The 12,804-nt window shown below is 40.0% G+C and overlaps 1 protein-coding gene across 1 annotated transcript in view; it reads left to right on the forward strand.

The window, feature by feature from the left end:
• Positions 1-6: 6 nt before the first annotated feature.
• Positions 7-12,804, forward strand: part of EPB41L4A (erythrocyte membrane protein band 4.1 like 4A) — a 182,298-nt gene continuing 169,500 nt past the window's right edge. The window contains exon 1 of the mRNA XM_019610220.1: positions 7-219. Coding sequence (XP_019465765.1) covers positions 121-219 — 99 coding nt within the window. The 5' untranslated portion in view covers positions 7-120. The remainder of the gene's footprint in view (positions 220-12,804) is intronic.

The following is a 12,804-nucleotide window of genomic DNA, read 5'->3' on the forward strand; positions in this document are numbered from 1 at the left end:
CGGGTCCGGGCGCTGAACTATAGCGGCCCCGGCCTGCAGCAGACGCGGCGGGGCGCGGAGCTCGACGCGGCCCTGCCCGGCTGCGGCTCAGTCCTAATCGGTCTCCGGAGCCCAGCCGGCATGGGCTGCTTCTGCGCCGTCCCGGAGGAATTCTACTGCGAAGTTTTGTTCCTGGACGAGTCCAAGCTGACCCTCACCACGCAGCAACAGGGCATCAAGGTGAGGGCGGGCGGCGGCACTGCCTCGCGTCTCGTCGCGCGGCCGGGAGGGGTGCCGGGGATCCCGCGGGAGGTGAAAAAATTATGGTTGTGGTCTGGTGAGGGACAGGTGGCGCGGGAAGACGCCTGCGTTGGAAAGCTGTAGGATTTCAGCGAGCAGGTGCCGGGCAGCGCGGAGCACTCCGGATTCTCCACGCGAGTGTTTTCCTGTACGTGCCGTAAAGAAGAAGAAATAGAGGAGTGCGCTGCACAGCCCCCTGAGCCGCCGCTCCCGCGTGCCTCCCCGGCCCCCGGCAGCAGCAGCCCCCTTTGGCGGTGGCTGACAGCTCCCCAGCCCGGCGCTGGGAGAGTCCTGCCGTGCTCCGTCGCGCGGCTCTGCGCTGCGGCTCTCTGCCTCGCGCTGCTGAGCCCCGGCAGAATGAGTGGAAGCCGAGGTTTTGTTGAAGGCCTTTGACTTGGTCAGGTTTGGGTAAGCCCGGAAACAACAAATGGTGCGTCTTGGACACTTGAAGCTCAACGCGAGGTCTTGGAACTATTAGCAAAGTAATGATGTACTTGAATCAGGAAATCAGACAAATGACAACAAATTACAGAACTATCTGTTTTTCTAATTTGATTCTGGAAAACGGATGAGACATTCAGAGAATACAGAATTTTTGCTAGGGTAGCCTGTATGTCAGCCCAGTTACTGAAGTTTACTGGAAAGGAGGAATAGGGAGCCTGCAATTAACAATATCAACATAACCATGATCTTTGGCACTACCAGCTCTGCGTGTACAGAGAATTTTCATGCTTTGCAGAACCAACAACCTGCAGATAGCTCAAAAATCCAAGCTTAGTGGACTAAGCAAACTGCAGTGATACTGGAATTCACTAGCTACCTAAGGTCTTTCAGGTGTGAGCTTTGACACATCTGAAAAACTTGTCTGTGCAGTCATGGAAGAATATTTGAGGAATAATCTGCAGATATAGTCCTGTAGTTAGCTTCGCAAATCCAAGACCTGAAAGGTGGTGGTTATGTGCAGTGTCTGACAAAATCGTACCAAGTATAGGAAAGGGTCTAAAAAAGGCACAACTCTGCTTTAAGAATCTGAGACTTGAAGTGCTGGGAATGGTCTTGTTTCAGATCAGGGTGTGGTTTCCTGCCATTGTTGCTGCGACCTGGCTGTGGTGTGATGCTGAAGATTTGATCCCTTCCACCTGCTCCTTCCCAGTGTTGAATTCCCATTCACTGAATTGTTGAATTCCCTTTCCCATTGAGCAGTGGAGTGAACTGGAACAGTCTGTGGATTTGACAGAAAAGTAATAGTGGCTAATATTGTGCAGTCAGCACTGGGATTACAACCTTGGGAACTTCAGGGAAAGGAGAATCTCTGTGTTTTTTTTTTCTTTTTGTAGCAGGGTTTTGGTTAGGTTTTTGGTTTTGGTTGTTTTTTTTTTTTCTTTAATTTTTATTTTTTTTAAAGATTTAATTTGTATAATGTGAAACCACACCCCGGTGCTGCAGTTCCATGAGCAGAAGGGAGCTGTGCAGCTCTCTGACCTCGTAAGTGGTTTCCACCTTTGTGTTCTTTCTCCGTTGTGTTTGTACAGCTGTGTGTGAAGAGCAGTGCGTATCTAGCTGAAGAGGAGCCGCCACTTTTCCTCTTTCTGCGTTAGTCCTCAGTTGGATCCTCGTCCTCTTTAGAGCACCGGGCAGAACCAAGTCCTGGTTTACTTCTGTCACTTTAAATTGCTTTTTTTCTGTGATTTTCCACTGAAGTTCCATGATTATTTTGTAGGAAAAAAGATCTTAGAATTCATCAAATTCTGACAAATTTGATGTTTTAACCAAGAAATAAACCAGTTATATAACTTTGCTGAATGTTTAGTTTGGTGGCATACGAACCTCTAAAAGTGCATTCTTAATGAATCTGTTTTTATAGTATTTCAGCTTTGGCACAAGGTACAGATTATGAATGTTTTTATGTATTTTATTCTAAAACTGTAATTTTATTCTAAAAAGATTTCCTTCTTTCTTCCATTTTCACATGTTTAATTGGGTTTATAGTCACCCAGGAAGCCAACGGCTTTTGTAAAGTTTCACAAATTGTTCTCAATTACAAGAGAGATTTTTAGGTGGTTATGAAAGTGACACTATTCCCTAAGTATTTGCAATTTACTGTCTGTGTATGTACCTGGTTGCAATGGATTTAATGGTGTTTGCTATGAAGGGTGAGAGGCTGAGTCTGTCTCCAGGAGTACTCAGCAACTCTGCTGTTTTTGTCAATCTGAAATAAAGGCATGAAGCACATACTTGCCCTGGAACTTTGAAAAATGCTTTACTTGGTTTGCATGACACTTCCTTCTGTCTTGATGTATTTGACAGCAACTATATGTAGTAAAATATGACATTTTTTGAGTTACGAACTCTATGAAAGCACTCTCGATACAGTAGAATTACGTGTGCACTTGGTTAAAACACTGCAGAGGGAACAAGGCTCTCAGAGCTGGCCATCCTTTGTGGATTTCTGAGGGCTCCTCAGGGAAAGAAGTCTGCTTTTCCTGTACGCGGGCAGGGCAGATGAGGTGCAAGGAGATCCAGCAACTCTCCAGGGGCTTGCAGCAGGTGGTCAGCATCTATCCCTGCATAAGGCCACTGGAGCCTGCAGGCCACAATGACCCGCCTGCCTGCCTGGGCCTCACTGCTGGTGGTGCTCAAGCAGCCTCTTCCATATTGCAGCTCTGAATGGCTTTTGCTCCTCATGGTTTTCCATGTTTTTTCACTGCTGGCCACGCTGTCTTGCTGTTCTCCCTTTGTATCTTTGCAGTGTCAGGTAAGAGTGCAGTTGTGTGGAAAGGTGCAAATTGGTTCTCCAGCTGTCAGGCGTACAGTAGGCGGATAACGGCTATAAAATCAGGAAATCAAATATTACATAGCAGTTTTTGTTTCCCTGTAGCCCATTGGCTGAGGGAGGTATTTTGGAGAGCAAGTGTTTTGAGACAAAAAGGCAATGGCAGTTCTTAGTCCAGACAGTTTTGGATTTGAAAGAGTCTGTTTGCGGTGTTCTGGTACTGTGTGCCTGATGGAGGCATATGGTGCAAATTGAGGCATCTGTTCAGGCTTGTAGACGGAGCTCTAACAGTGGTGTTTATGACACCAGTTAAGAGATTTTAGTAAAACTCATTACTAATAAGAATTACCTGGTAATTGAAACAAGTTTTTTTTGCTTTTCCAGGACTGTTATTTTAACCTGTCATCATACAGATCGAACAGTAAGTTAGGCAGCTTTATGCAAAGCTGCATCTGGTAGGCACTTTTTATTCGGTGGAGTTAGAGGGCATGTCAGTAGTATTCTGATACGATGTCTGACTGTGGATGGGTTATGTATGTCACACACATTGAATCTATTAAGAGTAATTGTCACTGAAGGAGTTTGGGGTGCATATTGAACCATTTGTATTATTGGGTGTTGAGGAAACTCTGTATGGCCTTGGAAAATTCTGCTGTGACTCATACTTGTGATAAGCTTTTTCAGAAAGATCAACTGGCTTTTTTCACTCTACCTTGGACATCTCTTTTTCTTTTTAAATCTGAGCACTTTAAAATGTTCCAGAGTTCGTGCTTACAAAATATAACACACAAAAAAATGTGGGTGTACCTTTGGCATAAACTAATTTAGTTTTAGGGGACCCCAGTACATATGTATTTCTCCTGATATAAACGCTTAGTGAATACACGTGCCAGCAGAGCAGAGATCCCTACGACTAGGAGGATCTCATCGTTTGCTAATGATTCAAGTTGAGAGTCAGCACTGAAAATCAAATTGGCAGTCATTTGGTATGTGAATATGGGACGTGTTCTTTGTGATAGTAATTTCTGTTGTTTTATGTTTCTTCGTCTTTCGAAAAGCATGTTTCTGTTATAAATTTTCTTCCTTATGCAGGTACACTATTTCAGAAAGCCTAAAAATCTTTTTAATGGTAGATTGCGGCTGCATTTGACCTATAGAAATTTTGGTCTGTGCTGTTGAAGTGCAGTGTGAAAACTGAAGCGCGTTACATGTGGCTATTCTTTCCTTTGCCCTGGTTCAAATGGATTCAGAGATGCTTTCAGCCCAGATTCTTTTAGATGTTCAGCGTGTTGTGGAGAAATGTTCAGCATTCTTGTGAAAAGAATAGTTAATAAAAGTCAAACCTTTATTATCACAGTATTTAAAGAACAGAATTTTGAAATCTTGTTCTTTTTAAACTGAAACAGTATTTAGAAAAACTGTTTCCAAGTCTTGTTTGAAACCTTGTTGTTTCTTTTCTTTATAACAACTGCAAGCTTCTGTCAGTTGTGCATATTTTGCTTGCCAATGGGGAAATTGAACAAATAATCTAATCAAAATCTAAGTGTGTATAAATATTCTTCTTCAGAGATGTGGTATCACTAAAGATCGTTTCTAATAAAAGGTATAAAAATATTTCTAAGAAAAATGTGAATTGTTTATATTCCATAGCACTTCCACATTAGGAGGATTCTAAATTTTTATCTTTTTATTATGGATATAAAAAAGGATGAGGAAATGTGATTGTGCACTGTGTTCAAAGTGCACGTGTGGAATTGTGTAGTGTTCCAGTGCTCTAATTGAAAAGAAATGAAAGGAACAAGAAGATTCATGTACCTTGCTATTAAGCACTTCTCAAAAATCACTGTCACATACATGAAATAGATTAGTAATTTTACTGAGGTCTTTGCAGATGAGACCAGCAAAATACTCTGGGGAGTAACCAGAAAATAAATGAACACTGGGATACTGTTTTCTCTAGGTGCATTTAACGAAATTAATGAAACCAGCATGACAGCAAGAAGGAAATCCATTGACTTTTAAATGAAGTAACCTTTTAGTCATCCTGAGATTCGAGCAGTAATATTGTCAGAGGAGTCTGTTTGCTGGTTTCAATGAGTAATAATTTCTTTAATATAAATAATATAATCAGAGCAAATGTAAAGTTTGTGAGATGGTGGTCTTATTAAACTTCCTTTTGGATTTTGGTATTAGCATTTCTTGTATTGGACTATTTAGTGTAGTTAAATACCATCTGTTGATATTATGTTTTATGTTCAATTCTCAAACTGAATTGCTCTTCCACTCAAGTTATTGGGAGCAGGAATCACTTGTATCAAAGAATCTCTTGGAGAAGTAATTGGGATGATGCTTCAGAAAGATAATTTAATTAATAAGTTGCAGGAGCTTTTTTTTTGTTGTTGTTATTTCACACTGTATAATATATGTTACCAAGGCGCTATTAAAAATGTGTGAAAAGGTAAGAAGTTACATATTGATCATGCTGCCCTGTTAATAGTACTAATATTTTTGTTAGAAAGATGACAGATTACTGCTTTAGTCCCCTTTCATGTTTCTTGTCCTCCGTTTTTGTTTGTTTGTTTGTTTTTTGTTTTAATAGTATTTTCCTCAAGATAATTGCATTTTTTGATAGTGATACTACAGGTTTATTTGCTGTATTTTCATCACAAGTGAGATCTTTACAGTTAAGTAATATTTCAAAATCTGAGTAGAATTTTGTAGACTGCATTTTAGTGCATTTCAGATCTTGTGTTTACTGTGTTATCAATTCAATTTCATAATTTAAAATCAAGATTGTAATTTCTGTCTTGATTATGCTTTTGTTCCTGCTTCTTCCTTTGTATTCTCTCTTTGTGGTGGTTGAACCCTGCAGGCATGGGGGTCAAAGGGGCATGCCTGGGGTTGCCACATGCTATTACTTAGAAGTAGAAAGACAACAGAAACATTGCAGAATGAGAGCCGGGCCCTTTTGGTTGCGTTGCGCTCTTAAGAGGGGAGCCTGTCTATTCTTCCAAGTGGGAGCGTGCCCTTTAATCTCTGACAGAAGGTTGTATTCCTTGGTTTGTGTCCATAAGTACTGTGTGGTTATTAATTTTTTTAAAGGCTAAAATTTAAATAGTCAGATTTAGAGATTTATGTCACTGTAAGGCAGCCACACCTTGTTCTGTCTGCTGTGCCACTAGTTATGACTTGACCATGCTCAGTGAGTCCTGGGGAGGCAGGTGCTCGGCTGTAAGAAAAAGGGCCAGGGAGGACCAGTCTAAGGTGGATATAGACCACAGGCAACTGTCATCACACTAGCAAGTGGAATTTGCATTGTTTATTTGACTGAAAGGACAACACTAGCGATGGAAAGGACAGAACTAGGAGTTGAGTACACTTGGGAGCAGATCAGTGAGAGAGGAAAAGAAATGTGATGATAAGAAATTTTTCAATGTAATTCTAGTAGATCCTTTCCAAAGCGGGAAATGAGAAAGCTCAGTGATGTCTCTGAATTGACAGTATAAGCCGCCGTTACTGAAAAGAACAGTAAAATGTAAAATAGGGGTCATTCTTCACAGAAATCTTTAGGGACTGGAATGCGTTGTCAACATACAGAAAAAGGGTGCTGTTTTGAAGTCTGTTTCATAAAGTCTCGTAGAGTTTTGAAAGGATTGCTCTTAAACAGTTCCTTCTTTCTCTTTGCCTCTGGTGATTTTTTTGTTGTTCTTGTCTTGGTGCAATGTGATGGAGATGCATAGATGTGGCAGACCGTCTCAGCACTCTACTGTTGATATTGTATTTAATGAGGGGGATCCGTTACAGTCAATGAAAACTAACCTCTACTCCTATTACATATTCAAAATATGTAATAAATTCACTATTTTATAGCCATGGATAATTACTAATGTGGAGGAGAAAGTGGGCTATATTTTGTGTAGTTTGTAGGTGCTTTTTTTTTTGGTCCACATTTAGTCCTTACACTTGTTAAGGCCACAAATAGTTCTTTGTAATGCAGACAAGAAAATGCTCTTTATCTGTATAGTTCTAGTTAATGAAGTTTCAGATAGATGGGTAACATCTGTATGTGGTTGAATGTGACAGTTTGATAGTAAGTGGCTCTGCAGTTCGGTATCTTTACTGTGTTCTCAGGAAAATATGAACTAAGCCAAAGAATTCATCCTTCAGTACAGTATGTGAGACAAGATACCTTTTAGCGAGGGAAGAGGAGCATCTTTTGTTTCTAAGTTGCATGAAAAGTAATCTGAATACAGAAAATGGCATGTAATTAGTGGTAAAATTTGGCATGATTACTGATGTGACTAAGCACACATTTTAGTGCTTTGCAGAACAAAAGGCTGTTGACTGTCTTGCAGATTAAGCCAGGTAATAATCACTGGACCTGGTTCTTGTTTTCCACGTAACTGTATTTCTCAGGGTAACTTTTCATTTATGACAGAGCCGTCTTTATAAGAGGCTGTGCTGAGAACCCGCAATGGTGAGTGTGTTTTAGTGTAAGATGTGTGATTACAAGGAATTGGTGAAGGCAACTACACAGAATTCCAAAAGGAGGAAAAACACTTAGATGACAACAACTGCTTTTTCAGGTTTTAATATATGTTGAGAAACCTTTAGATTCTCAAGTTTTTTGAGGCCATGCTTGTACTATCTGAGAAGACAGTATTATGGATGGAGTGCAAGGAGCCCCAGACATCATGGGCTCGATGATACTCGATGGACATATCTGTACCATGTTGAACATAGCCCAGACCTTCACCTTGGAGTTTTACTTGAAGTCTGTGTGATGCTGGAAGACAACCTTTCATTTGCATAGACGATTTATTCATTTTATATGTCAGAATAAAAGGAAGAGCCAAGTGTCTGGCCATCAGACTTCTGGTTTTCAATGCGAGTGAGGAATAAGTGGTATGTATCAGGTGCTGTGAAGGTAGGTAATGTGGAAGACTGTCTGGAACAACTGAAACTAGACTGTTTATATTGAGGAACATACGGCAAATAGTCCTGACAATTATGCATGGACCTTTGTTCACAGGAAATTAAGGTGCTTTAGCATGGATCAGGGGAGAAAAAAGGCAGCCTTAATTCAGTAGTGGTGGTCAGGAGACAAAGCCCTGGGGCAAATGAGGGGGAGATGCCAATTGATGGTGTGGTTATACTGGCAAAACACTTTTTCCAGATTGATGTTTCCTTTGAGAAAGAAGGAGAGAAAGCTACAAAAGCTTGTTACGGAACCTTGTTATGGAACCTTTTGAAGAAGTGCTTGGATGTCCTGACTTGCTCTCAGCTTTTTAGGTTTCATTTGCATCAACTGCTTTGGGTAGCGTTGGCTTGAAGGTGTTTTTTAGTATTTTTTTAAGGATTGAATAAAGCCCTAACATTCAAAAGGTCAAATGTTTTGCTTCTGCTTTAAGTGATTCTTCAGTCATATTCTTCCTCCCATTCTTTTTTTTCTATATAAAAATGTCTCAGCATGACCTTTTCATTTTGTGTGCAACATTTGAGTTGCATGAATGCTTCAGTTTACTTTTCAGTGTGTGCTTTCAATGTGTAGGATCATATTTAGAAACAAAAGCTTCTGATATCTTTCAGAGATACAGCATTTATTCTGGATTACTGTGAATAGTCTTCTGTTTTTTTGTGTTAACACTTGACAACTCTAGACTCCTTAAAATCACCTCTGCAAACCCTTTTCCCCTTCAAAAGTGAGGTTTGTATTTTCCCTTCTCCCAGTGCTCCAAATAGATGTGGAGAAGATTTATTACAAAGAAAATGCTCTCAGCTTTCTGATTCCTTCAGTAATTCATTGTTCGTGGAGTATTCTGGCAAAAGGTAGTACTCTTCCTTGGGCAGTGGTTTGGTAATAACATTTCTTTATCTTGTGAAAGCAATAGTGAGTTTACTAGAGCTTTTCTCTGATCTGAGAATAAATTGAGAATTTGGTTTCAATACCAGTGAAAGCAAAAGATGTTTTAGCATACTTCAGCGCTGACTTCAAGCGGAGCCAAATTGGACCCAGTTTTTCTATGAGCAGACTCAATAAATGATGACTCTTGAAAATAAAACATGTTAGATCTTGTTCAAAGATGTTAGTTTATTATTCACATAAAAGAGACATACAAACTTTCTACCTTTTCATTAAAAATTAAATTTTTTTTTAGTCATCCTTTCTTTGGCATTCAGGTCTTAGGTCTGACTGTTGAGAGCATGAAAGCTGTGCTTATTTTTCTCAAGACTGAATCTTTATTCCATGATTGTAGAGCTGCCTTTTCTCTTTTCCTGCTTTCTGCAAGGGAAGCAATTTTTGTGAGCTGATTCCTGAAGACTTTTCTTAAAGATGATCTGTAGTGCAAGTCATGTTTGTTTACAAACTCTGCTTTGTAGAACAAATACAAGTGAACAGAAGTCAGCATGATGGGTCAGAAAAAAATATCTTTCTGACATTGTGTGTATGTCTGTGTAAAAATTAGAGGGGGTCTTAGTGAAAGGAAGATGTTTAGGAGCTGGAATCTATAATGTCAAAAGGAGAGAAGTATCTCAGATGTTCTTTTCTTTTGTTGTTTTTCTTTGCATTAATTTGAATTGTAACAACCTCATTTTTTTTTCCCCTGTAGCTTGCAGAAGCTCCGTAAGAAGGCAATAGTCCCACAGGAAGGCATGCTTCTGATTTGGTGTACTTTGCTGAGAGGAAAACCTGTCTGGGGGAAATTAAACCAGATGAGTTCATTGAAAATGAACAGAAACTAGTTTTTTCATTTTGGATGTCTTTTTTTTTGCCCTCTTACATATTCTGTATCTTTATTTACTGTTGATGAAAATTACGTAGGTCAGGGTTGAGGATTTGCAATAGGACAACATAGGTAGACCTCCCTACAAAATAATTCAGAACTTTGCATTAGCAAATAATGCACTTAGAGAAAGTCCTAAATCAAAAGGGTAAGTGGAATTTTCTTCAGTTTTATTTTATCCTACCAAGTGCCTTCTCTTGATGATTCAAAACAACTATTTTTTTAAATATGCCTATTCTACTGTTTAAGCATGTTTAAGCATGCACTTGAGAAGTTGCAAAAGTACAAGCCAGTGTTTTTACTGTACTCAGCTGTCTTCTGAAGTTCTATGAATGTGTGTGGTGTCCACCTCCTTGCTCTAACAGAGATTATTCTTTGTGTGTGTTTGTATAAAATCCGCCACTTGGCTGATCTCATTCTGTGGAACTTGGTGCAAGTTTCTTCTGCCTTTGCTAAGGGTGAATTTAGTTCTTCATCTTACTACACTTGACATAAATTTCAGCACACAGAGCAGACAGATACATTGTCATTACTGAAAAGAAAGGTACTTTATGGATTGCTATTAGTTGCGTAGTTTCTCAGGTTTGTTCTGATTTGTATTTTATTTTGTCCATACTGAAGGAATATGGGATAAGAAAATTGACTTGAACTGTAGCAGTTGAATTTTAAACATTGATTTCTTAGGGAACAAAAATCAAGACAATGTTCTTGGCCTTCTCATCAAAACATGCCAAACTGGAAGCATGCTGTCATGTACAGTAGCTAGCAAGGAGTACATTGCTTGTAAGAAGCAGGTGTTTGCTCTGGGTTCACCATGCATGCAGATGTGCTTGCAATTTGAAGTCAGTTTAGACCATTACTGGGCAGAGTTACGAGGAGCAGGAAACCTGATCTGGCTGATAGGCACTTTCAAAACAGCACGGCCTTGCAAAGAGGAAAAAAGGTCATGATGCAGGGAAAAGCATGATTCTTCTTAGCTCTTCTAAGTCTGAAACTGGAGCAGGGAACCAGGCAAACTGTTTACAAGAAGTTGCAGTAGTGATTGTTTAAAGCGTACACAAAGGAAGTCTTGTGTTCTGTCAAGAGTTAGCCATTTTCTGTCTGGAAGAAGGGACCAAACGTTTAATTAAACAATGCATTGACTATTAGTTTATGCTTTAGTATTCCTGATACATGAAGGTGGTTATTCAGGTATACAGCTGTTTCCTCCCGTACAAATTGGCACTTGAGTTTTTTCTTTTTCTTTTTAGAATGATGATTTTTAGTCATGACAGCATGTTTGCAGACAGAAAAAATAACCAAGTCCTCTGCAAACCATGAGCACAAAGGCAGTCCCTGCCCCAAAGATTCTGTAGTCTAGGGCTGAAACAGTACATAGCGAGTGAACTAACAGGTGTGGGAGAGGAGCAGATTAAAATGGAGGAGAAAAGAGGGCATGTTGTCAGTTCAAGGAATATTATCTCTATGCTGTAGGATGTCTGATTAAATTTGGGTTGTTCTTTTGACAGCATAAATTTTGTAGGTAAACAGCACTAGGCATTCATTCCAAATTATAAACATGCAGGGTGGATGGATTGTGAAGAACTGACCTGTATTTACTTGCTGCAGGAATGCCATAGTTCTAGGTTTTTACTACAGAATATTTATGAAGGTAAAAACCTGTGAAAAGAATCTGTACTGAAGCAAATAATTTTGTGCTTTCCTTAAGTGGAAAGGATAATAGGTTAGCAATACCAGTTTAACAGACTCCCTGGGGTGGGCTGGCAGGGAGATACACTGTGACTACAGGAGCAGCTTGAAAATTTGCAGGTGAACCACAGATTTTAAGCATCTTCTGCACAGAACTGCGAAGGTTGCTCGTCTGCCAAAGGTCTAGGAGGTGATTCCACATACACATACTGACCTTACCAAAACATAATACCCACAGTGTCAAACTTTTGGATCAATCTTGTCAACTCATCACACCCTAAAGTCTCCAACAGTTTGGCCTGCATGCAGAAATTGTCTTTATGACTAACTAGATGTGTTTTTATGAGCAGAGCTACAACCTCTGATAGACTGTTTTGTTAAACATTATGGGAGTGCTCATGATAGTATAGGCTACTTACTTACTGGGCAAGGAATATACCAGAAAGCTTGAAGCACTTTGAGACATCTTTGTCTAGAAGACATGTCAGTGTCTCTCTGTGTCGGTCCTATAGGGTAAGGATTATAGCAGAAAAATATTTTGCTGAAATAACTGGCTTGCTTGAACCTGAGTGGAACAGGTGACTTTTGTTTCAATTTAATTCACTTAGCTAGATTCACAAGGCCATTTTTTATTTTGAACAAAAGATTGTTCTTTCTGGGGTTCTTCCTTCAACTGAGCATTGTAATCTCAAGTGAAATAGGGAATCCAGACTGATTAAGATGGAATTAATTTAAGTCAGTGGTTAGGCTTTGGCCAGTTTACACATGTTCAGATGTAGGGGAAAGAAATAATATTGTCCTTTGTCAAATTTGAATAATCTCAAATAACATTTAAACAATAATGAATAGAATCATAGAATCATGGAACAAGGTTGGAAAAGACCCACAGGATTATCCAGTCCAACCACTCATTGATCACCAACAGTTCTCGCTAAACTATGTCCTTCATCACAACATCTTCAGGGTCGGTGAATCTACCACCTCCCTGGGCAGCCCATTCCAGTGCCTGACCGCTCTTTCAGAGAAGTAGGATTCCCTAAGTCCAGCCCAAATCTCCCCTGGTGCACCTTGAAGCTATTCCTCTTGCCCTATCACTAGTTACACAAGTGAAGAGGCCGACCCTACAACCTCCCTTCAGGTAATTTGTAGAGAGCAATGAGGTCTCCCCTGAGCCTCCTCTTCCCCAGACTGAACAATCCCAGCTCCCTCAGCCGCTCCTCAAAAGACTTGTGCTCCAGACCCCTCACCAGTTTTGTTGCCCTTCTTTGAACCCGCTCC

Source organism: Meleagris gallopavo, chromosome Z (assembly GCF_000146605.3).
Source record: "Meleagris gallopavo isolate NT-WF06-2002-E0010 breed Aviagen turkey brand Nicholas breeding stock chromosome Z, Turkey_5.1, whole genome shotgun sequence".
NCBI classification, from domain to species: Eukaryota; Metazoa; Chordata; class Aves; order Galliformes; family Phasianidae; genus Meleagris; species Meleagris gallopavo.